The 27891-nt window shown below is 31.4% G+C and overlaps 1 protein-coding gene across 3 annotated transcripts; it reads right to left on the reverse strand.

Moving 5' to 3' along the window:
- Window positions 1-9966: 9966 nt before the first annotated feature.
- LOC143252511 (proteasome activator complex subunit 3-like) lies at window positions 9967-27864 on the reverse strand. Of its 3 annotated transcripts, XR_013029030.1 has the most exons (12): window positions 27846-27864; window positions 26523-26610; window positions 25809-25841; window positions 24048-24110; window positions 22700-22795; window positions 21769-21817; window positions 20179-20291; window positions 19589-19657; window positions 16117-16239; window positions 15378-15533; window positions 12186-12272; window positions 10815-10833 (listed from the first exon to the last, which is right to left on the reverse strand). XR_013029030.1 is itself a non-coding variant. In XM_076504756.1 (10 exons), the coding sequence occupies exons 1-10, from the start codon at window positions 26544-26546 to the stop codon at window positions 10753-10755; spliced, it is 738 nt and encodes a 245-aa protein (XP_076360871.1). In that variant the 5' UTR covers window positions 26547-26610; the 3' UTR covers window positions 9967-10752. The 3 variants fall into 3 exon arrangements, 2 of the variants coding, with proteins under 2 accessions (XP_076360871.1, XP_076360873.1); XM_076504756.1 differs by lacking the exons at window positions 15378-15533; window positions 27846-27864 and having other exon boundaries at window positions 9967-10833; XM_076504758.1 differs by lacking the exons at window positions 15378-15533; window positions 25809-25841; window positions 27846-27864 and having other exon boundaries at window positions 9967-10833; window positions 26523-26606.
- Between the last annotated feature and the right edge of the window lie 27 nt (window positions 27865-27891).

Consider the following 27891-nt stretch of genomic DNA (forward strand, 5'->3'; position numbering starts at 1 on the left):
TCAATAGTATCTCATTCCTAAGCAGTTACATTAAACCAAAAACTAACTTTTACAGTTAAAATGCCGCACAACTGAAAATGCAAAGATTATTCAGCAGTATATTAAAACTCTTAACATTGAATCTTCTCAGCTACAGCCCAGCACACCTAGCAATACTCCACACTGTCTTAAATAACCCTGTCTCAAAATAATGAGACATATTTCAAGAATTCTCCATTTCTTGGGGAAAAGGTATAGAAACGTGTTGTTTTATGAAGAGTTTGTAAATAACAAAAGAAGGAGAAAATCGTGAGTCCAGTATAAACAACAAAACGAAACAGCTTTTCTCCACATAATAAACAAAATACAATTTGTAAAGTTGTTTGGAAACACTAATCACTAAGTGAACTGAGGATAAATAAATAAATAAGATATAAATTCAAACGAAACACAAAAAATGAAGATACTGGTCGGCTTCGTAGATAGAAAGAAACCAATACAGTACCACTTCTCATACAGTGTTTCTGTTTTGAACTGAGATAAATAACTGACTGAAAATTAAAAGTACCAATCCAAAAAGTTACAGAGGTTATATACATCAGCCAATCACAACTAGGATCAGTTTTTTTTTTTCTGCTCTTGGGTTGTCTATATAACAGTTACGAGAAAAGTGCACTCAGTAAGAGACAACTAGTCACTAATACGTAAAAATTCAATGTGATAGTCAATATATAATGTAGACCAACACTTACTGTAGCATCTTTACAATGTTTCACCGAGTCATAATGAATTTTCTGATTCGCATACCATGTATCATAATGAAATGGACACATATTTTCTCAGATTTTTCATATACTAAAATGTAATTATAGAAATTATGACATAAACTTGTCACAGTTTGGTTTGTTTTGAATTTCGCGCAAAGCTACACGAGGGCTATCTGCGCTAACAGTCCCTAATTTAGCAGTGTAAGACAAGATGGAAGGCAACTAGTCATCACCACCCACAGCCAACTCTTGGGCTATTCGTTTACAAAAGAATAGTGGGATTAACCGTAACATTATAACACCCCCACGGCTGAAAGGACAAGCATGTTTGGTGTGACTTGGATTCGAACCCGCGACTCTCGGATTAGGAGTCGAATACCTTAACCACCGAGATATGCCAGGCCACCCAAGTCACCCATAATCTTCAATGAAGTGTGTTCCACGATTTCCTCTAACTTATCTGAAAAACTTACTCGGTTTTCTACTTGTTATAAACTCACACTTAAGTTTAAACTGAACATTGCATTGTGTATGGTGTCTTCCTTTCAATAATTGTTATTACATTATTTGTTTAAATTTTTAAAAAATGCTGTGAACCAACAAATCTGTAATGTTGCAAATAAGAGAAGAAGTCGCTGGAAAATTATTTCAGGTTATTGTTTATGTCGGAATTCCCAGTATAAAACAACAGAAATTACTCTTGATTAGGTGTATAGGTGTCATCATCTATGTCAGAGGTGGCCAAACCTTACTTAACGTAAGAGTCACATACGATAAATTTCAGATGTTTGAGAGCCACAAGACATGAACAAATATTACACACACATTTTTAATGTTACATAAACATTTTGTTCCATAAATTTTATATAAATATTAATAAGTACATGTGCATAATAATATTTATTCATGTATGTAGTTTTTAAACTATTAATTTGTATTAGTTTCAATAATCACAAAGTGCACACATATATACCAAATGTTTTCAAAATCCTGGCTGATTATTGTTTCAACTACATTGAGCTTATTTAATACGGTAATGAACTAAGGAAACATCTGAGAAGAATAAATATGCAGATTTGCATTTCATTAACATTAAATGAAACTGCCAAAAATAAAAATAAAATGGGTAAAAACAGGTATTTTTAACAATATTTATTTGTCTTAGTAAATATCTGGTCAATACATGGAGGAAAATATGTAAAACAATAAAATTAGAGATACTTTAATTGGATATCACCTAACAAAATTTTAGTCTCATCATAATATTTTTCTGACACAAACATACATTGATACAATTATAAGGCTATTTACTGCTAGTAGAGATCGTGCGAGTTTCCATCTTGGTTGTGAGTCGTTGAAATTCCGGCTGATATTGCTATCAAGTCTGTACGAATTAGCTCCATCAGGTGTTGATTTGTAAGGATTGAACGATGTTTCGACAATGATTTACAGCAGTATGTTATTCTGAAAATTGAGATGAGTCGCACATTGGTTTTCTTCAGTTCAGGATAGTTTATTTCTGGAACTTGTTTTTAGAACAAAATTGTAGAATGGTATTTATGGATCATCTTTAGACCCAGGTACTTTTGTAGTTTTATTAGTTCCACTTCCACAGCAGATGATTCTGTAACCAGAAGTTCGAAAATTAAACAATCATCATTGATCACGTCAGCCATGAATGGATTTAGAAGGAAAGCAAAACAGAGTTTCAGCTTCTTCAAGTCCTCAAACCCGTCTAGGAAATTATGAAGCAGTCCTTGTAATTTATCTTTGTATTCTTCCAGTTTATGGTCTTTTATTTTAATATCAGGGAATGTATTTACTCTCCTTTTGAGATTGGGAAAGTAGCTGAAGTTTCTAGACAATATGTCTCTTTGAAAAAGTCTTATTTTATCCTGAGAGTTGAAAATTGTCTGAGTAAGCTCAGAAAGAATCTTATCCTTCCCCTGGAGTGCCAAGTTCAGAATTTGTAGATGATTCATTATATCAGTAAGAAACATTAGATCTTGCATCCATTAATTATTTCCCAGTTGAGAATAGAATATGTGTGTTGTGTTTTTGAATTTCTCACAAAGCTACTCGAGGGCTATCTGTGCTAGCCGTCCCTAATTTAGTAGTGTAAGACTAAAGGGAAGGCAGCTAGTCATACCACCCACTGCCAACTCTTGGGCTACTCTTTTACCAACGAATAGTGGGATTGACCGTAACATTATAACGTCCCCACGGCTGAAATGACGAGTGTTTGGCGCGACGGGAATGCGAACCCGCGCCCTCAGATTACGAGTCGCACGCCTTAACACACTTGGCCATGCTGGGCCCGAGAATAGAATATTTTCTTTTCTTTAATCAAAGTAATAACAGGCTCCAACAGATCCACAAACCTATTTAAGACATTGCTGGTTGATAGCCACCTCACAATGCAGTAGAAAAAGGCATCACTGGGTTTATCTTCAAGCTTCAGTTCTTCAATAAAATTTTTGAACTGTCGGTGGGTCTTCCCATTTAAGCGTATGAAATTGACAATTTCAAGAACAAATTTCATAACATCTTCATACTTGAAGTATCTGGCTGCCAGGTGTTCATGATGAATAATGCAACAAACAGGGAGAAACTCTGGAAAGCTGAGATCACTTTTCATAAGTGCAGTTAATCTTGCATTCTTCCCCACCATTGTAGATGTTCCATCTATTGCAACAATGACGAGTTCATCCAGTGAAATATCAGCATTTGTTAAGGCTCTGTCAAACGCATTTTTAATGTCAACACCAAGAATTGTTTCTTTTAGTGTCACTAAGTCCAACATCTGTTCTTTCACAGTCACATCAAAGGAAACATAACGAACAAGTACCGCCAGTTGAATGTCTATAGATTCGTCAAGGGCTAAGCTGAATGCAAGGGAATTCTTTATGTCATTTTGCCTGCAACATCAGCACCGATCTAGGAGATACGTCTCTCTGTAGTGTGGCGTAAAGCTGGTGTTTCTTCTATCAGTCTCTGAAGTTTTGTGTTATTTGGATCTAACACTGCATCAACTTCGGCTACATTCTTCTTAACAAATTCATCATCAGATTATGGGCGTTTAGCACGAGAAATATTCCATGATATGACAAAACTAGCTTTAGTTGTTGTGTCAACTTCCTTACTAAACGTTATCAACAGTGTCTGATGGCTATTTATTGTGATTTTAACACAGTTAACCTGTTTTTCCGTAATTCTGATTTAGATGGATAATCAGACGAAAATTTTTTGTGATTTGTTTCATAGTGGCGTTTCAACTTACTAACTTTGTAGTCACTGAGTAACACATTGCAGATAAGACACAAAGGTTTACCTCCTTTCCTCCCACTCTGGCTTAAACTTTCTGTTTTCATCTTAATATTTTCGCTTCTTACAATTTGATGACGCCATCTTCCTTCACAAAATTTTCACACACACTTTTAAAAAACTAAAGTGAAAAAACAATAAGCTCCAACACGCGCAACATAATCAAACTCTATAGCACCCAGTATCACACAAACACTTCGCTAATTTCACCGCCCAAAACACAACCACACAACCCCGCTCCACAAACACTAAAACTAACTTTGTCAGCACCTGCTTGTATGATTACTGATTCTCCAGCACAATTCCTCTGTAATCCTTGTTGATCCGAAATTTATTTAATCCCCGACTCAAATCTAGCACAAAAATTAGAATTTAAATTATTAACTATATTTACTCACCATGAACATTAAACTTACATTTCAATACAGTGACTCTCAGTTTATAGCCAGTAAATAATTATGAAGCTTGCAAACGTTTTATTTACCTTTTATATTAATTGTGATGCGAAAAGAAGCTCATCCAATATATTTCCACGAGCCGCGGTTTGACCATCTCTGGTTTCTGTACATGATATGTCTGTGATATTTACGGCAGTGGCAGATTTTAGATTGTGTAGGCCTAGTGGCTGATAAATTTTGTGGGCCATACATCTCACGCAATTTTACATGGAATAAAATTATCAATTGACCCCATTAAGAGCATGGGCCCTGGGTCTAAGCCCTCTCTAGCTCCTACATAAACACGCCACTGACTTACGACCTTATTAGATTTACATATATCATATCGTTGATCGAGTGGCTTAGTGTGCAAATTTCTTGATTTCGTTTAACCATGTCTCTAATGTATTTGTAGAGGTGGCAAAAACAACATCTGATTGGTTTATGTAATGATAAAGACACAAAGGAATAACGCTGAAAGCCGAAATTTAAAATTCTTATAGCTTTTTATAATACGGACATACCGATGAATACTTGGTTAGAATAAAAGAGATCAATAACAGCCAATTCAGTTAGAATGAAGTACATGGTATGTTTAGATACAACTGAGGTAACTAAGTAAAACTGGGAGTGATCCAAGTTTTCTCAGAAGAAGAAAGTATATCTTTTGAAAGCGCTTAAGTCATAGGGTTTTTATTTCATTTCTGAATTATTTTGGGACAAATATAACTTGATGGTAAGCTTGTTAGGACTATAAATCAAATTTCGCAATTTAATGTTGTGGATATAATAAAAGAGTGACGATAAATCTCACTATTTGATCAGACAAGAGTGGTCCTAGAGTTTAGTGCTGTTACTTACAACTTTCTTTCATTTTGTATTTTAAATTCTTCTGGTTTATCCTATATATAAACTTATTCACAGTCATGGTATATATATATATATATATCATATTTTTCCATTAAATCAATTTTATCTTTAGTTGTATCAAGAATCTGGCTAACTTTGCTTATCGCTCTGTTTATGGGGAAAATATTTGTTTTCTAAATTGACTCATTATTTGATAAGATAAACCAGTTATAAATAATAGTAACAAATATTCCTTTTTTAAAACTTTTCTCAGTGAGTAATTTTAATCAATATTTTCATCCTTGTTTTTCACTTCTTTTGACAGCTCTGTCAGCAATACCAGAGTAACTTATAGTCCATGTTTATCAGTTCACAACAGATGCTAAGTATTTGGCCCGGCGTGACCAGGTGGTTAAGGCAGTCGACTCGTAATCTGATGATCGCGGGTTCGGATCTTCGTCAAATCAAATATACTCGTCCTTTCAGTCCTAGGGCGTTGTAAAGTGACGGTCAATCCCACTATTCGTTGGTAAAGAGTTGCCCAAGAGTTGGCGGTGAATAGTGATGACTAGCTGCCATCCCTCTAGTCTTACACTGCTAAATTAGGGATGGCTAGCACAGATAGCCCTCAAGTAGCTTTGTGCGAAATTCCAAAACAAACAAATAAACAAACAAGGTTTAGAATTATCACAAGAAATTGCTGGTTATTAAAAAGTGAGATTTTTAACATTGAGCAGCAACACAAAAGCCAATTAATTTTAACAAAAAGTGAGAAATTTAAATTTTTGCGAATTTTCTGCACCCTAAGTATAACGACAAGGAAAACAAAGTTACTCAATTCAATATGATGAGAAACCCACTGAAGTAAAAATATATTCTCAAGATGGCTGGTATGGATATTAAAACTTTAATTAAAATAAAGTACAGAACAACGTTTCGACCTTCTTAGGTCATCTTAATTAAAGTTTTAATACCCATACTAGTAGTCTTGAGAATATAAAGTTATTCAATGTGACGTCAATAAATTTGTTAGATAAATTGAAAGGTTAATTTGATATCTGACAAATACTGAGACGATCATTTATCGGGGGAAGTGATAAGTCTTCAGTTTTGCAACGCTAAAATTAGGATTTAGATTTCTCTCGTTGGACACAACAAATAGTCTGACGTGGCTGTTTTATAAAAACATCCACACTGGAATCAACAGGATGAACAAAGAAGTGTAATGGATCCATGAATAAAGATAACTTCGCTGAGTGATTATTTAAACTTAGAATATGAAAATATCTTTCTTAAGTAATATAGTAATTTACCCCCCACATACGTCGTTGAACGTCTTAAATCTACTATTAATATTTAAAATATTAAACATTTCATTTAACCAATAGAAAATGCGGCTGTATGATCCCGACTATATCTATAAAATTATTTCACTAATATACAATACTAAAAATATTGTTGCTTTCAATGGCTGTTGGATATACAAGACTGTATATTACACCAAGCATGCTCGACCTTTCAGTAGTGGGGGCGTTATAATGTGAGAGTCAATCCCACTATTCGTTGGTAAAATAATAGCCCAAGAGTTGGAGATGGTTGGTGATAACTAGCTGCCTTCCCTCTAGTCTTATAGATAAATTAGAGACGGCTAATGCAAACAGCCCTCGTGTAGCTTTGCACAAAATTCAAAACAAATCAAACCCAGGTAAACAGTCATAACTTGTACATGATCTTTATCGTTTTTTACTGCTACATTTAAATCGGCGTGTTTACTCATTATTATCAGCCAAACTTTAACACAGTAGATTAGTGTGTGGTTAAGCAGCATATTTTTTAGGGTTCATCTAGTTTCATTTTGTTATTAAATGTTCACTTTGCAACAATAAACAAGGTTTAAAATGTGGGCTTTTGCAGTAGAAAAAGTACAGCAGTTAGTCTTTGATTTTAGGGTTAAAGTTGAGCCTACTATATACACAAGTTATAAACTGAGTTTCTTTTTTCATTATTCATGCTTAGAATTCAACATTAAAGCTGAATTTTAACGTTGTATTATTAATGAGCCTAATGGGTAACTACAAACTACTAAACAAATAAACTATTCATAAAATTATTTGCATAGTATCCAATTTTGAGCACGCATACCAGTATAGCTCATTAATTTTTGTTTCGACTAAAATGGCTGAGTTGGTAACATCCTAGAAGTAGAACATTGGAAATGTACAATATAAACAATTTGTACAAATTGTAAATCACGTTTAATCTAAATAAAGTTAATTGTGTGATTCCATTAACAAAACAAATGAATGGTGTAGTAACAGTTTTTGTAAAAGTGAGGTTTATTAGTTGAAATTGATTTCCAAGATCCAGGAAATGTTTTAAATAATCCAGTAACTTAATGGATATGTTTTTAAAAACTTTAAAATGGGAGTCATTTTTTTTCAAAAGCAAAGAAATGCACTAATTGAATAAGTGTAACAGCCACTAACAAAGTTTTTTTAAAGTAACAAACTACTAACCGTTTTATCTTTAAATACAAAATGATTCCAAAAATAAGTCCTACTTTTTGTATTTTCACTTTGCTGTGCTTTACTTTGATCAGTAGAACTTGTAAGAAAATCAATGGTTAAACACAGTTTAAATATGTAAAATTTGGGGCAGCTACAGTGCAATAAAAACAAAATAGTAATATATGTGACATTCAATCATGTAATTTATATAAATACATCCTTTTCAAAAGAAAGCTTGAAGCTGCAGTTCTTCAGGACATAATAAAAAAGTTAATTTTCAAAATGTAAAAGATATGAAACACATTAAATTTATCTTTTATTTGCTGTAAAAGTAAACCTACTTCTCATGTGAACTCTGATTAAAGGTTTGAAAGATAATATTTAGTCGTTTGATACCTGTGGTTAAGAATTGTACACCTTTGTTTCACATAACCATTCTTAAAACATTAGCCTTTCTGCTCATTTTCAATGAATACAATAAATAACAGATAAATATTTGTTTATTCTACTCTATGTTTCAGCTTATGCCTTCATTAAGGTCCTATGAACATTTGTAGACACTAGATAAAGGCAAAAGCTGAAGTGTTGGGTAGAATACATTTTTCTGTAGTTGTTTGTAATTTTCATTAAAAACTGTTTCCCTCCTTAAGTCATTACTGAAAGTTAAAAAAAATAATTAAACTTTATGCCCATTGACAAGTGTTTTTAGGATTCCTTAGGTCTTGGGTTGATAGTAACTACAACCTTCTGTCAACACAATATGACCAACGGAGAATGAAGTTCAAGATAAAAATCTTTGTTAGACTGTACAGCTTACGAGCTTTTTAAGTGAAATAGGATTAAAGACTTGAAAAGAGATTACTTAATTGTTTGATAGCTCTGGACACGTCGCAAGCTACTTGTCTGATGAAGAGTACTGGCTTGCAAAATCATTTTCTTAAATTAAAAAAAAAGGCAACTCTTCAACCTATTTTTTAATGTCATTATTTTGTCACCCATGCAGTTAATGATATATTTCGTTAATGAATGAAAATTACCTATAGTATATGTAATGAAAGAAAATTGTCAATGTGTAACCCAATTTAATACAGCACTGACAAATTCAAAAACTGTGAAGAAATGTCTGTTGAAACTTCTTTTGTACTACAAAACATATGGACTGTTCTTGTATAGAAGCTGCAATGTAATATCTAGAGTTTTTAAATTTAGTTGTAATGATTTCTACTTTTATTTCTGAAGTATAGTGAACTTGCAAAAAACCAAATAAATATATTTTTTTTAAATTAATAATATGCTTAAATTTATGTATAGTTCACAAGGTTTCCACAAATAAGGCAATATTTTTTTGGTTTTTTAAATTAAATCTAATATGGGGTTTCACTGGTTATGGGATATTTGGGAACTTTGTGTAAGTACCTTAAAATGTGTTTTAAAAGTACCAATGAATGCTACGAAAAAAGATCTAAGAGTATCTTCAAACTAATGTAAGTGTGAGATTACATTTTCTTCTATAATTTATGTTAAAAATAAAACAAGAAACTACATATTAAGAGCAATTCTAAAAACAGACACCTAGCTTTGTGATATAACATGCCAATTGAACTCCAAACATCAAAAATTCTTTACAAAGAAGAAATGTTATCAAAAAACAAAAATTCACACAGTTGAAACCCAAGTTGAACCAGTGACTAGAATAAAGAACTTCACATGGTTTCTTAGCAACTACAAGTATCTTGATTTTTTTTTTTTCAGTAAGAATATGAAGAGTAATTCTGTAAGTCCAACTGCAAAATGAACATTTACAGTTACTATGTATAATACCTATAAATACACATTATATTCTTTTAACCCTACCTTTAAATACATAATCATTTATTGAACCTTATCTAAGAACACATTTCAAAAGGCACGTCATTACTTCTTACGCCTATCATTCCAAGTATTATAAAATAAAACATAACAAATATAGAAAAAAGGACATTAAATTAACTTCATGACAAATTTTCCTGTAGAATAAAATCTAAGACTAGAGAGAATAACCAATTAATCTAACTTCTATTGTGACATTAGTAACAAACACATGATTAGTACTATAGACATTGGTACAAAAGAAAAACACTTTTATTGATCCTTTGACAAATGTATTTTAAAACAGAATGTTTCGTCAAACTGATTCATACATTACAAATATAAATTTACTATCAGACTACTTGCTGGCAACAGAAAACGTTTAGAATGATAAACACGTGTATATGTACTAGTATTACCTTTGTTGTATAAAACAGATCATGCACGGTGCCAAAACATTTTCACAATTTAAAATAAAGACCTATTACAATTATTGACAAAACACCTGCTCATGTAACTTGAAAATTTTAAACACGGGCATGACCGATGAACAACCTTATGGAAGTAGCCAGGTAAAGAAAGGTTCAGTGTAAAAACAAACATTTATAAACGTTTTTAATTTGCTTTCTGTCTTCCTTATAAACAGGGTATTCTAGATGTAAATTCTAGAGATAATACATATGAAAATATCTATAAAGAAATAAAGAGAAAGACAACCAATACCATCTTTGTATTTGTTTAGAAAATGTATATTTTAACAATATATTCATTTTCCAAACATTCTTTTTAACAACTACTATTATATTTTGTTTATTTTTTCTTAAGCTTTAACTTAGTTTTAAAACAATATAGAGAGAAAGAAAACATGTTACATTACTGCACAAGCTACTGTCAAAATACTCTGTGTATCACATGGTTTCTGAACATTTAACATGTCACATGGTTTTAAGAAAAGGTGTATTTCTATATAAATGTGTCTTTTTATGACAACTAGAAATAAAAGTATTTTATTCTGGCCAACAAGTAATCCCATAACTAATTTCAATACATAACCTCATTGTTGGAAGTTCGTGGCCTCTTTATTTTCTCCAGGTTTTTTGTAATAACATCATGGACTGTTGCCTAGAAATCAGATACAAATTTCATTAGTAAATACTATATTATGTATCTCAGAACAGCTAGTATGGATATTAACACTTTTATTGATAAGGAGGAATGTTTTGACCTTCCTAGGTCATCTTTCTTAACCTGAAGATGACCTAGGAAGGTCAAAACATTCCCCCTTATCAATAAAAGCTTTAATACCAATACCAGCCATTCTAAGATATATTTTTATTTCAAGTGAATTTCTCATGATCAAGAAATACATTAATTTCTTACATTCTGCTATAGCTAAAAAATATTTCAGAACTTTACCATACCATCAACCTGGATAACAGGTGCACTTTTTCATTTTGCAAGTATATTAAACAAAACAAAAACTTTGTAAAAAGTTTGTGGCAAGTTAATACAGAAATGCAAGTCAAAAAAACATCATAAAGATGAGTGGATCTAATCATTAAGCACTGTAAGGTAAATTTCCACTGTAAAAGGAAATAGCATAGCATAAAATAATTGTGTATGTGAAAAACTTTTATAAATTAGAAAAAATTCCATATAAAAATTAGAGCTTTTGGTCTTTTTTCCCATCTTCTCACAAAATTTATTCAACATACTTAAACCAGTGATTTAACCATGCCAGTTCCCATTCACTTGTACAACCTACTGTGTTGAACTAGCTATACACACCTAGGTAACTAACGATCCGATTCCAAAGGTCTCTTAAATACTAAAAAGAAAAGAAAAAATTCTCTAAGATACTTTATTATAGAAGCCATAAAATCAAAGCTGTGTCGTCAATGATTTGCAGTCATTTATGTGATGGTACTTCAGATTCTAGCTCAAATAAAGCATTGATTTCTTACTCTGACTGTTCTTCAAATTGACATCATTTTATTTCTGATGCAATAAATTCTTCTACATTCATTATACTTTCTTGCATGAACCCTTGAGTAATAGATCAATGCGACACGTATATCTTTACATCCAACCTCAGAGAAATACACAACAGAAATGGTATTAGTAGAGTCCATAGTTGGCTGCAAAGTATATTATGACAACTGATGTTTTGTATTAGCTTAGAGTTTTTGAAACTGCTTCAAGATGTTCCAGAAGTTTCTACAGTGTTCTGGAATTCAAGTTGTGTAACTTTCCTGAACATTTAATGAAAATAAGTTACATCACTAGCCTAACACAATGTAAACCCTAAACGAAAAATGTCATCAAATCCTCATTGTACAAAATGTAAAATGGAAAAAAATTATTCAGAAATTAGAATCAGTTACAATAATTGAGAAATTACTGTACATCAGTCATATGGACTCATCCTATGCTGAGCAACGTAACAGCTTAAAATAATACAAAGTACGACTTACATAATGATTTTTTACTTCACTTAGCACTAATCGTAGTCCAAGATACTCCTTTTCATCCAGCTCATCTACCGTTCGTCGATAATCCTCCTGCAAGCCAAGCTTATTGTGAATCTCACATTCCAAATTCATATAAGATATTACAGGATTAATGTGCACTATAACTGTAAAAACATGAATTTCAAAACAAATACACTGCAGGCTATTATCCTAAATTCCTAAAATTAGTGAATATTAATAAACTTTCAAAATTAAAGCAATTTCATATGCTGTATCACATCCAAAATTAAAATTATAACAACAAATAGTGGAACTATGAAATGTTGTTACTTCACCTTAACCCATCATTCAAAGTAATCTTTAAAAGCCATCAATTTCACTTAATCATAAGAGCAACAGTACAGAACTACATTTTATCATTATGCCTACAAATATACTGTAATTTTTTTTCAGGGAAGATATTTTTTCTCATGAGAAAATATTGAAAAGTGTTAAGTTAATCGAACGATAAATTTTTAAGAAATGAAAAAAAAAAGAAATAAATGCAAGAATATTTTGCAAAAGGATCAAAATAATTTAACTACACATATAGCATGTATATTCAGTAAACAAGTACAAACACTAGCTCATTGCATAACACTAGAAAATATTCAGACAAATTAATACATTGTGATTTTTGCTTTGTATCATATATCAGGTCATCCCTCAAGTAATGTTCGATTTTAGGTTTAAAAAAAGAGAAAGGATTTCAAAGTTTTAATGTTATTTAACCAATAACATATGTTCCATTATTATTAAATTCTTCCTGCCAATGATTCAAAAGCTTCTGAATGCCATGTCTGTAAAATTCTTGGGGTTTGGAGGAAAAGAATGTACAGAGGATAGTTTTGATATCTCACGTGCTCCAAGCTCATCTCCATCAAGATAGTTCTGCAAACTTTGGAATAGATGATAATCAGATGGGACAAGGTCTGGAGAATAAGGAGGATGTGAAAGTTTTTCCCAGTCTAGCTCTTCAACCTTTGCAGATGTGATCCTCACTGTATGGGGCCGTGCATTATCCTGGTGTGACACAACACCTTTACAATTGATCAAAGCAGGCCTCTTTTCTTTCAGTGCAACATCCAAGTGCTCTAACTGTTGAAAATAGAAGTTTGATGTAATCATTAATAGTGGCAGCAACTCAAAGTGGATCACACCAACAATATCCCACCAAACACTTAACAAGATTTCACTAGGGTGGAGGTCCATTTTGGGCCGTGCTTTAGCCAGTTTCCTGCACTGAGCTATTGTCTGCAGCCCTTAAAATTTTTATATAATATCTATTTTTCATCTCCCGTCACTATCCTGTCCAAAAAAGATGAGTTACGTTCACGAGAGTTACTCTGAGGTTGGCTTCTGTCAAATCATGAGAGACTCATTTTACAAGTCTTGACACCTTTCCCAACTGTTGCAGATAATGGTGAACTGTTGAATGGGTTGAATTAAGTTTATGTGCTAGTTTCTCAACTGTTACAGCATGATTTTCATCAAGTGCAGCCAGCAGCAAGTCATTAAACTCAACAGGATGACCTGAACGCATGGTACGTCACTTAAGTTGTAGTCACCTGATCTGAACTTCTGAAACCACCTTTGACATTTTCTTTCATTGAAAGACTCTGCACCTTAAACACCTTGAATGTTTCGTGTAGTTTCTGTCACACTAGTGCCTTTTTTTAAACTCATAAAATTAATTAATTAGGCATTATATACCTAATCTGCTCCTCAGATACATCCATCTTCTTAAGGGTTTATTTGATTAATGATCTGAAAAAGTGAAGTTGGGTTAGTTTCTTTTATTTGTCTGAACATCTTTATACACATCCTACTACATATTTTAGTCATTAAAGCCTTCTACAAAGACAGAAATTATAATGCACTTCCTGTATTAACTTTTCGGACACTACTTATGGGATGACCTGATCGTTTAGCAAGGAAGGACTGTAAAATGTCATTCCAAACATCCTGTAACACTTTCCACAATCCAACCATGTTGTTTAGTTGCCACAAACTTTCTCAGCATCCATGTGACCCCATATGGCCTCAGTGATGTTTATACTAGGACCAGTTGAATGTTCTATCAGCTTTATTCTATATTGAAAACATGGTTTCACTACAGTGGTTGTATTCTTGGTGTCTCTGTCTTGCTAAAAGAAGAAATTCTGTCCAATGACTTGTTCTTGAAGGAATGGCATGGTGGATCAGAATTTGCCAGTATCTGTTAGCAGTCAATTTTATGCAAGTCACAACTCTGGCTGAGATGCATCCTGGCAACTGTACTTATCCACCCATGTAATTTACAGTAGTTGTCATGCACCAACTGACATACAGCTCTCCAGTCCACTTTCTAATAAATTCCCATTGATTTCTGCTAAACAGATCAAACTAACTCAACAGTAAGTAGTCTTTTTGTAAGGTTTGAACATCCTACTGTTACATTTATTTTACTCATTTAAGCATTTTTGATTTGTTGTCTCTTCTCAATAAAGGTTTCCAAGCAGTTACACACTCATTAATTTCATCTTATATTATTGTATAATTATTGTATATATAATTGTATTTTATAGTTCTTGAAGAAACATTAATATCCATACTTGTATCAAAGCCATTCACACAAAACTCTACTGGACCATTGAATGAGTTCTGCAGAGAATTCACTTAAGAACTTTACATCACCTTCAGAAAGTTTGAGTTTTCTTCCTGGATGACAACACCAATTACATGAGTCCTCTTTTAGGGACTTGATTTTGCACTGGGCAAATAGTTCAAGTAGTCCAATCTGTCTGCAGGAGTAACCTTCTGTATCTAAAACTTTGAATTTCTATATGCATTTTGTAATTTCCTTCGCAGGAGCCACCAAGTTCACTACAAGTTTCAAAAACTAAAACTCAATGTTGGTTATCATATATAGTCCTTGTGATGGTTTAGGACTTTCATATTGATATGTAATCATGTTGTGCTACATCAAGACAACATTACCATTTTCTCTTATGTCTGTTGCACATTAAACCCACTTTGTTCTCTGTTTCCATAATTATTTACAATATTGTAAACACTGAAATGAATGTTTTCATTGCTACTGAATAAAAAAAAAGTCTGAAAAACATTATAAATGAATTAAAATATATGATTGTTGATAAGAACTTATTTATTTACTCATTCTTATAAGAATAAGTTAGTAGTAGCTTTTTTTCTTTTGTAGTACAAAGCTGCATAATTGGCTATCTGTGTTCTGTCCACCACAGGGATTTGAGCCCCAGATTCTGGTGATGAAAGTCTGCAAATTCCCTGATGACTCACCAGGAGACACCTCTGCGAATTATAACAAAATCAGGAACTACTAAACACATGCAATTTGAAGTTTACTAGCTCTAATGTTTGTTTGTCTGTATTAAGTAAAGCTACAAAACAGACTATGTGTGCTGCACTCACCATGGTACTAATACTATTATAAAAACTTTACAGATGCAGTAAATAATTTGTATTTGAACATTAAATACCCTAATAAAGTGTAGTTAAGTCAATCTTTTATTTTCTTTAAAAACAAGTAACTGCAGAAGTATTCTTTAGTTATAAAGGAACAGAAAAATTATTATCTTTACACTACAAAGAGGAACACTGACTTTAAACAATTAAAAGGTTCTGGAGTTGCTAATTAAACAAGTTATAGTAAGTTTAAAGTGCCCCACTATATGTAAATAACATAACAGAATTATTTGTATATAAAATTACTGCTTCTTTTTAGAAACTTTTCAATTTTAATGTGCCAAGTTATAAAAACATTTTTTTACCAACAGATTTGTTACTTCTTGTAATACACAACTCAGTACATCTTTTGTTGGAGTCATGTCAGCCTTGTTTTCCCTAATTGTAATGAGATTTTTTTAAAACTTACTATGTGAGGATATTTTGCAACTTTTGATACAATTTTAGCTCTTGTCATATAGTATCGAGACAGCTGATCAAAGTATGAAGCACCTTCACTTTCCACTGTTCTGATTTCTCCCAATGTATCTTCCTAGAAAAAAATAAGTGATTCAAAGTTTACAAAGTGCCTGTTGTTTTAATAACAGATTTAATTTTATTAACTCAAAAAAGTTTTCCTTAAATAGTTTCAAATATAAATAAGATTAATGATCCAACATAACATTTCATAAATAAATACAAAACCACTTCTTGAAAGTAAAACACATACATATTAAATGTATTAATATAAAACATACCTTACAGAAAAACATTCTACATTAAGTTTTATACAATTTTAATACAGAATCTAACTTAACATTCTCACTATGTGATCAATCAATGTGATCAGCCTTTTAGCCTCAGTGTAACCAGTTTCCACTTGGTAATTTTTAATACATTTTATCTTCTCAAAATATGGAAGACTTTCAGTAAACAAGTCCCTTCTTTACAAAAAACACTTATAATTGATCATTTTTGCTAAACCTTCGTATATGAATATATGAAGCCAATGTTAAGTGCTTTGAGTGCAAAGCAATTTTCACATTAAGATTAAAAATACTTTTCTACATCTGAAAATTGTAAAATTTCACTTGCAAAATCTCCAAAACATCCTAATTGAATATGAAACATTTTCTTTCAGTAAAACCTTATATTTTATCTGTTATTTTCTTTATCATAACTCTACATGCATTTGGTCAATTTAACCAACCTTGTAACCACTATAAAAAGTAAAATGTAAATTATTTTTATCTTTCTTGAGTTACTACAAATTGTGGGTGACTAATAATGCTGCTACACAAGTTGTAAGTCTGTCAACAAATGTACTCATGTTACTGTATTGAATGATGTAATACACGAGCTATTCACAAGCATTACCTTACCTTATATAACTTAATGTTCCAATTATAACATGTTAGTTACTTTTATAATAATAAGTAATGGTTATATATGAATAATATGAAATATACCACTTACCCATGACCTAATTTATTTTGCTATCAATTGCCAATGAAATTTAAGCCCACATTTTTAAAAATATTAATGGTACTAATACCAATAATTTTTTGCTTGCTTGTTTTTGAATTTTACTCAAAGCTACAGGAGGGCTATATGCACTAGCTGTCCCTGATTTAGCACTGTAAGACATGAGGGAAGGCAGTTAATCATCACTACCCACCACCAACTCTTGGGCTACTCTTTTACCAACAAATAGAGGAATTGAGTGAAACATCATAATGCCCCCACAGCTGAAAAGGGTGAGCATGTTTGATGTGACAGTGAATCGAACCTGCAACCCTTAGATTACAAGTTGAGAGTCCTAACCACTTAGCCATGCTGGGCCACTCAATTTTATTTTTAATTTCTTAAGTAATTCACCTGAGAATACAGAATAACAACACATACAAAATAAACACTGTTCTACAACTATCATAATTTATCTGTCTTTCTAACTATGGCATAAGAGCCAGTAAAAATTTAGTCAAGTTTGACGATTTTAATGCAAAAGAAATTTGCAAACTGAAGAGAAAATAGATAATTCTCTGTACAAAAAACAACATAATATAACACATCATTTGAAATATTAAAACCTTGGCTTTCTATTGGTTATAAACAATATAGTATAAAACAAACAGAACTGTTGTCAATTTGTGAAAAAATGTGTCAGAGGTGTGATAAGTAGGTCTGATTTACTGCTCCACAAACAAATACAATTGAAGGAGATGAATACTATCCTTTGCCTTGCAACATCTATACTAAAATGAGAAATTTACATCAAACTCCACACTTCCTGAAGGTGTGGTAAATAAATTAGACAAGAGGGAAGACTTAGAGAACAAATGTCAGTTCTCATACTAGAGGAGACAGAATTTTTTAAAAACATTTCCTTGTAAAATTAAAAACTTAAAAATTACATCAAAATATGGTTTTTCAACTATATTGTTATGCCCAATTTATTTGTATACAATGATAATATAGAAGTTTAATCAAATTTTGAATACAAATCTCAAAAAAGTTGCAGCATACACAATTTGACCGACCTATGATAAGAGATCCATTTAATTTTATTTTGGTAACTTTCCACATCTCCTTCAAAAACCACAAAAATATACATTTTAGTTAAAATACAGAAATATCAAAATAATCAGATTTATTTTAAAAACTGTTCCTTACCCAGTGGCAAATTTACTGTTGTGTGTGAGCCCTACATCCCATGTAATTTTTCATAGAATAAAATTGTCAATGGGTCCCTATTATGACCATGATCCCTGGGACTGGTTTGGGTTTGAATTTCGTGCAAGGCTGAATGAAGGCTATCTGTGCTAGCCATCTCTAATTTAGCAGTGTAAGACTAGAGGGAAGGCAGCTAGTCACCACCACCCACTGCCAACACTTGGGCTACTCTTTTTACCAATGAATAGTGGAATTGACCATCACATTATAATGCTCCCACAACTGAAAGGGCAAGCATGTTTTGTGCAACAGGGACTCAAACTCACAACCCTTGGATTATGAGACGAATGCCTCAACCACCTGGCCATGGCAGGCTGCCCTGGGCCTGAGACCCCTGTTGCCCCTATACAGATATCTCACTGTACTTACCAACACCTATGTTTAATGGATTTTCATTTTTATTTCAGTAACTAATGTACAATATAGCTTGTCAAATGTAATAAATCTTATGCTTCTGTTCGCTGCAACATCTTATTCTAAAAGAAAATTAAAGAATATTAAAAAAGAGAGAGAAATAAGTTTTTCATTGATAAAACAAAATCAATAAAGCATTAATACTGAATAATCATTATAAAATTAACATTATGACAAACACAACTTTGTTTTCTACTTATGAAATGGTGCATCTCAAATTATCATGTTTTTAAATAGTAAAAGAATTAAGAATGAAAACATAAAATTCCAGAGGAATTTCCAAATTACCCAACCCAAGAAACTATAAGAAAACAAGTGTCACATAACTGAATACTACTGAACCATAAAAGATCAACTATTTCAAACGTTAAGTGCAATTTAGCAAAACGAATTTGGAACATTTATTCCTAAATGTAAACTTTCATTTTAAATATTTCCTGAACATTTTTAAGTAACTTAACAATGCTTTCTTATTGATAGTACTTCTAGTTGTTGTTTTTAAAACATTTGAAAAACAAATCAATAATAATCTTTTTTGTACACATTATGGTGTTCAGATTCAAAACCTGTTTATCAAACACTAATTAGCTGGGGCCCCATTTCAGGTAAGTTTTACTGATATATCTGGGAAAAAAATGTAAAAAACAATTGAGAGTGTTGACACCCAGGTTTGTGATACTGCTCTACCAACAACAGAGAAAATAATAATAACATCAAATATTTATGCAAGTATCCAATAAATGTATGACAAATACCTGAACAGAAACACCAAAGTTATTTCCATCCTCGATACGAGGAATCATGAACTGGATCCACATTTTCAGCTGAAAAATTATATAGAAGAAAATTTGTTTAAATTTTTTAATACAAAATAGGCTTAGCACCAAAACTGGTGTTGAGCTACATTTTATTTATCAACACTGACTTAAAATTGAAGAATAAAATATTATGTACAAAATAAAAACATTAAAAACTTCTCAATTTGAAAGTTTGGAAAAGTAAAACTGCCAAAATAAATATATTCAAAAGTCAAAAATGTATTTTTTATGTTTTCTTTATTGTTACTATTATATTTCTTTAAACGCCACATTTTTCAGGTACGTATGAAAACGAATAAATGACAAATTATTATGAACCCAATACAGGCAAGGTATTTTAATTATAACTATTTATCAAAATGCAAATTAGCCAAATGATGCAGGCAATAAGAAAAAAAAATTCCAGCAAATTCCACAGTAAAACATCTGTTTAAGAGCATTGTTAAATTTTATTGGAAAGTCCATTTCATAAGTACAGATTTACATTTCACTGACAGTATTCATACATAAAAAATAAATTATCATACCTTATTTGCATCTTCTACCAAATCCCTAACACGTGGTTTAACCAAATCTATCATTGCAGAAATGGTTTTGTTAGAAGCTGCTGAGCCACTGGGCAGAACTAATACCTTCGTCCCTGAAGAAAGTTTTATACATTTTCAATTAGAAGCCACATTTAAAACAAAATCATACCTAGAAAGGTGATCACAGTTACTTTAAGTAAGTGAAATAAACTAATGTTTTAAAATTTCAGTCATGAACTTGAAATATAATTAGTAAAAAATATTAGATACAAGTTTAAAGAATAACAGCAAAAAAGACCTACAAAATTCACTACAAGTTCCTGGACATGCAACTGTTTGAAATAAAATATTCAGTTGAGAAAATTTGTTTTTTGAAAATGAAGTAGGATTTCTTATTTGAGATAGAAAGTGTGTGTAATAAAAGCATGCTACACAATACACAGATACTGGACTGTGAAATATTAGCTACAGCAATATTGTACTTCTTTAAAACTTTACTCTGTTTTAAGAAATTTCATTTCCTCCTTCACAGTTTTCAGTCAACTGTGTTAGAAGGGATGCTTTCATATAACTAGAGAATTAATCATAATTGGTTTGTTTTAAATTCTGAAAAGCTACATAAGGTTCATCTGCACCAGCTTTCCTTAATGTAGCAGCAAAAGACTAGATGGAAGGCATCTAATCATCTCCACAATCCCCCAACTGTTGAGCTACTCTTTTACCAACAAATAGTGGAACTGGCCATCACATTAGAACACATGTTTGGTGTGACAGAGATTTTAATTCACAATCCTCAGATCACTAATCAACACCTTACTCACATGGCCATACCAGGTTAGCATAATTGCTATTAATCATTAAAAACTGCCAGTGCAAAACTGACTTTACAAGCTGTATGGATATTTTGATTAAGTTGTATGTTCTCTTTAAATATTTCATCTAATAATAAAACATTTTAGAAGCCAACAATCACCACAGTAATTGAATGATCAAGTGTATATAGAGCTATTCTTTGAGCACCACCTCACAACAACATCTCTGCAGTTGAAAGGGCAAGCATGTCCAAGGATAGGATTTTAACCCGTGACCCTCAAACTGCAAAGTGAGCACTCAGAACACATGCACAAATAATTGAAACATAATGATTACACAGACTTTCTTCTTTTTCTCAATCTCCTTAGAATTTTTTTTTTTAACTTGAAGGTCGAAAAGTTCTCTGCGTATCAATAAAAGTGTTAATACCCATACCAGCCATTCTGAGATACATCTCAGAGTATTTCCAAGATTGCATATTCACTGTGCAAGATTTCACTGGCTTCTAAACATATGGTTATTAACAATTCTATCCATTTTGTATGAATTATACATTATAGGAGAAGCATACACTTAATTCCACCATATTATTCTAATCCAGACATTAAAAATTATTATCCATTATCTATCTAATCCAGACATTAAATTTAATCCATTATCTTAATCTTTGCTTTTTTTTTTTTTTTTTTTTTACATTTACTTAGATGTTTATGTCACTTCAGTTATAAAATCTAAGCTGAAACAAATCACAAGAATTACAAAAGAAAAACCACCTACCACACTGGTCATTATCAATACATGTAAATTTTCTTTTTCTTGATGGAAACTGTAATAATAATAATGAAAATAAAATACAGCAAACTTCAGTTGTCACTATTAGAAAAGCACCAATTCTCTTAACAATGCTATAAATACCACAAATAACAAACATACATTACTTCATAAGACTCCAAGAAAGATAAAACTTGTGTAACTGTCAGAAACATTCATTATACAATAAACAAATTAGTAATGTAAAACCATTTTTCTGGTTGTGTGGCTAAAAGAAGTAGTAAATATCATTTCCATTGAGACATTTTTCAACTGTCTCTTCAACTGGTTCTGAGTTTTAGTCTTCACCAATAGAATAAAAGTTCAAAGTTCTCACAGAGTCAATTCAAATGTATTGTTTTTAACTTACTGTCAGTGATTTTGTGCAAATTTTCAAAACTAACTCTTAACACCCAAATAACTGGATTATTTTAAACAGCATATGTATATGTTTAGGTATACTATATTAATTTTTCATTTCATTAAAAGTTTGTGTATGATTAATAGACAAGCAATGCATATTAAAAAAAACACAAACAACTAGAAGACACTAACCACATAGAAGAAAGAGCAATGTTTAATTAAATTGGTAACAAGTAAAAGTTTAACACCAGGTGTTTTGCATTTTAATATTTTGTCTAATAACATAAGTGCTAAGTTACAAATATATCTTATTTTACTCATACCTGGTAGGTGTTTAAAGGTACAAACTGTTAACATGTGAAGAAATGTCACTTGAAACTAGTCACTGTTAAAAAATAATCTAGCCATCTGATTATCATAATAAAAACTGTAAATAACAGATTCAAGCATACAATACACTGTTCATGTGTTCGTAAATGGAAAACAGGTTTCAGCTCTTTAGTAAACAGCTAAATAAAAGCTTAGCTTTCCCAACCTCTTCTACTTCATGGTTTGAATATGGAGGTTCGGGAACTGGAATATTCAGGTCTGAATGAAGTGCTTTCAAACTCTTTACATTGAACTGATCACTCTGAAATAAAATTATGGTAGACAGAGAAGTTAAGTGAGAAAATTTATGTTAAAACATTACTAAATGAATGAAACATAGAACTACATTCTAAACAAAAATAAAAATTTTTAAATATGTCAATACTGTATTCAAAAAGCCTTGAAAAACCATGGTATAGTTTTTATCACAACAGAAAATTTACAAATTTAATTTCTTCTGCAGGAGGGATAAATTTCAAACATAGCTAATTAATATTCAATTATAACTTACTATGTTATTGTTCACTTTATGTACCAGGAAATATTTGATTCTAAAGGTTCAGCATTAATACAAAGCTCTAGATTTTGAAACTAGAAATTAAAAAACTGGAAAAAATAAACATGACTAATACAAAATAACTATAGTTTTAAATTAATTTCACTTTCTACCAAATGCATATTCAGTGTTTCATTATATGTAGAACAGATATTAACATAATTATCTTGTCTGCTATAGAACTTCAACTCCAAGGCCTGGCAAGCTAAACACTGTGCCTCAAAACATGAAAGGGCAACTGCTACCTCAAATCATGATTACCTATGCAAATAGCCAGCCCATAAAATGGCCAAATGATTGGAGCTATCCTCTAATAACATAACCTTCACTATTTGAAGCCCAATATCAAATTTTATTAGTGAATTTATCTCAGTTGTTACTATTATCTTTTCATTTACAAATTATAAAATAACATAGATTATAAGAATTCTGTAAAACCATCTAAATAAAAGTAGAAGTTTTTCAGTATTTTAAAGGTGTTGATTTCTGTCTCATCCAGGACCTATTTAGCTAAAATACGACAATTTGCAGTCAGTATATTCCTATTAAAGTAAAATAACTGCAATACTGTAATGCTTACACCTGTGTTTAAGTGTGTGTGCACATGTTTGAACACACACACTTGTTAATTTAACTATTATTAAATACAGATATTAAAAACAAATATTTATACCAGTCATTTTATAAACATCTGTCAACTGACTGCAAGATTTTCTAGACCAATTTCATAGTCAATCAAAGAAAATTTATCTAAGTGGTACAAAGAAGTGAAAATATGAAAATAACAAGCTTTATGAGAACTGTAAGAGCTTTTAAGCACACACTTCAGTAAATTTTATAGCACATACAGCTCCACTATACTGGTAGACAGAAAAAGTCCCTAACTACTACTACTCAAAGAAGTGACTTAATGGTTATGTACGTGTAACAAATGCTTAAACAAAAAACACATGTTCACCTGAAGAATATCTTCTATTTCAAGTATTTTTCTTGGAAAGTCTTTCAAAACCAATCTTTCCGCCTTGTCAAATGAAATAAAAAAAAATTATTAGCTCCAATATACAAGTTCTTTATATAAAATTATTACTTTATAACATCCATAAACAATTGCAAAAAAAAAAAAAAAGTTTCATGAACATCACCCAGTCAAAACTTAAGATGTTATTATTCTTTATACATCATATTAAATTCATTACTCAACCACACCCTCACCCAAGTCTCGTACATGGTTATGTTAACCCTTTAAATCTTCAGCTTGAAAATCCCACTAAGAGATCTCAAAATGCAATATCTTATTTCACCATGCAAGACACCATATGAAGGTTTTGGATGATTCTTTCTTATTCACATTTTCTTTCATCAAAACACTTATGTTCCTATCACACAGGGATCAAGTCTCTTCCAAATTATCATACCTTCCAAGTGCATCACTTTCTCATACTGCAACATTTACTATAGTTCCTCCATATTGCAAGACTGTACAGGTCCTTTTTGGCATTAAATTTTTTTAACAATATCAGCTCATACTAGAATCTAAATATGAACTGTAAATATTAAATATTTATCTAAACATAAATAAATATCTAACATGAACAAAGGTCTCAAAACTAAAATCACCTAAAGAACTATACTATTAAAACACTTTAGACCAGGGGAAATTATCATTTGCTATTCATGTTCGAGAGAATTTCTGCCTCTTATGTCCAATTTCATTTGCTATTTAAATGCTTTCTACAACTCCACAAGGATCATCACAAACTGACTTGTGTAGCAAATGTCAAGATGTTGAACAATTACAAAACTTACTTCACAAAAACACCACCACTAAAACATCAGACACAAAACTTTGAACAATCCTGATAAGTTGAATCTATATCATACTTGGTGTGAACCACTGGACACTATACAGTTATTCACATTATATAGCTGCACAACAAACATCACAACACGAGATATTGGTGCAACTGTTTAGAAATCAGGATTTTCATGACATCATGTTACAAAACCAGTTAGATCCAAGTTTGTTTTTGTCAAAAACAGGTTTTCAAAGAAAGGGGTATTAATAGAAGGGTTTTATTCCCTTCTTTGATTAAAGATGTTTCATTTTATCACATCATTGTTTTGGTACCCAATAATCATGTTTTAGTAGGAATCAACAACTCCAAAAAGATAATTACTGACCTCATGATTTTCATTACAATCAAGTCAATTTTTTTTATTTTTATGAAATTATACAAGGCACTGCATTCCCTTTTTTTTCTTCCTATACCTAATCATAAATCATTTTCTTTCTAACCTTAACATCTTACAGCAACAAGTATAAAAAACATCATTTTCTACTCTTGTAACTAAAACATGCCAAGAACTTAAAACATTTTACTCAAACATTATCAACATATGATGTAAATTAATTTATATTTGAGTCATCTCTTGTTCTTAAAATTATTACCTTAATATTTCTAAATGTCTTAATATCAGTTTACATACACTTTCAACCTTATGTCACAGATAACCTCAATTATCAGTCTGTATCTCTTACCTTAACAACAGTTTGCATTATCTCTTACATAAATTAGTTTATACAATGTTACTTCAGTTATTAGTTTACATCTCTTTCTTCAAATATTAATTTATCTTTTGCCCCAATTAGTTTATACAATGTTATCCCATTATCAGTTTACAACCACCTCTTACTATAATTTCAATTTATATCTTTTACCTCAATCTTCAGTTTGTTTTTGTATTCCTCAACCTGAAAAATACAAATATTTTATTATTAAGTGGTTTACTATTAAAATAATACTTTAACTACAGCTTTCTACAAGCAACTATAATTTTATAAATATGTATAAAAAAAGTACTTTCTGTAAAAGATAACAAGATACAAGTATTTAACAACTAAAGAAACGAGTCATGGAGAAAACAACAAAAACTAACATAATGAAGGTTAATAAATAAAAATAACTACATTACTAATACTCAGTAATAACTAATATACTAGGTTACTAAATAATAGCATGGTAGTTAGGCGTACATATTAAGGATGACAGCAAGCGTCAATAGACTATAGCACGAGTGCCGTCGACAGCACCACTACTAATAGTAGTAGCACAGAAAAGGACTTTAGAGGAACTTAGGAGAAAAATCAATGAAACACAAAGCGAAGAGTTAAATTTTTACTTTTCTCACGGATGGACGTGTAAGAATACCTAAAGGACCAAACTACCCATTATTATTTGAATTTTCATACAAACTACAATAATCAGAATAGCCTATGCAATACTGTACTAACCTCAAGTCAATTTCCTTTTAACTTATATATTTACAACAAACTCTTATTGAAAATGTATTGAATACTTAAGACTATTTATGAAGATACTCTTAAACTAAAAATTATAAACATATTAAACGATAAAAATGTGCAATTTCATACCTTTTCACTCAAATCCACTGCCATACTAGTTTGTAGTAACCCTCGTGTATCTATTGTGTAAAAGGCAGCCACTTAGTTCTACAGGAAGCTGGGCGAAAAGGTGAAATAAAACATGGAAAATATACAAAATAAAATAGACATCATTGTTTTCAGAATTTATTAGGTTACTGCTTAATAAAACTGTATGATTAATACACTAATTTAAATTAAAGCAAAGTCAACTGATTTTGTCAACAAAAACGAAGAAAATCTCGATAGTGTTTTGAGCTGAAATGATTTCCTTTCTATCTTTATTTTTGTCGAGAGCCTGTCAACGAATTCGTGATTGTTTTTTTCAAATTCTCTCAAAAATTAAGTTTACATATTAAACATATTTCAGTATTGTGATAATTCTGAAAACGATTTTCTGTAGTAGTTGAAAAGTGATTTTCAAATTAAATGTCGTATTTAGACCTTTGAGTGTCACTAAAGATGGAACACGTTCGCATTCAACCTCATTCCGAATCAACATTTGTAACATTTGTACCTCAGAACGGCTCGTATGGGTACTAACACTTTTATTAATAAACAGAGAACAACGTTTCGACCTTCCTAGGCCATCTTCAGGTTAACAAAAAGAGTTTGCCAGTGACCATTGCCGAACACATAAAAACTACACTGACAAACACAACACCAACATATTTTATAAAATACAACGCAACAATTGCCACGAGTTCTATATTGGAAAAACAAGCATGAAAGTGGAAACTAGATAAAAAAAACAACAAAACACCTTCACACGTTTTTGAAGACTGCAAATCAAATAAACACAACATAACCATTGAAAACTCCCAGATACTAAGTAGGGAAACAAATATAAACAAACGCAAAATCAAAGAAGTCCTACTTTTTACAGCAACTAAAACCAATATAAAGGAACACTTTTATACCTATAGTCATTAGTAACCTAACATTCAACTGCAAACTCCCCCTACCATCCCGTACTCATTTATACCCTCATCCCTAAGATATGTGTCCGGCAATGGTCACTTGCAAACTCTCTTTGTTAACCTGAAGATAATCTAAGAAGGTCGAAAAGTTGTTCTCTGCTTATCAATAAAAGTATTAATACCAATACCAGCCGTTCTGAGATATATGTTTATTTCAAGTGGGTTTCTCGTCATCAAAAAGTTGTAACATTTGCCCTCATTAGATAGCTAAGGTATTTCTTTGAAAAAAAAAAAAAAACACAACAAAAATGTATATATTAATATGCCTCTGTTTTCGTTAAAATAATTTTGTTTAAGTTATGTCAACATCGCTTGAAAGAACTTGTATAATTACCTTTTTTCATTTTGATCCACAGTTGAAATAAATGTAATTGATTCAA

The sequence above is a fragment of the Tachypleus tridentatus genome, chromosome 6 (genome assembly GCF_004210375.1).
Source record: "Tachypleus tridentatus isolate NWPU-2018 chromosome 6, ASM421037v1, whole genome shotgun sequence".
NCBI lineage: Eukaryota > Metazoa > Arthropoda > Merostomata > Xiphosura > Limulidae > Tachypleus > Tachypleus tridentatus.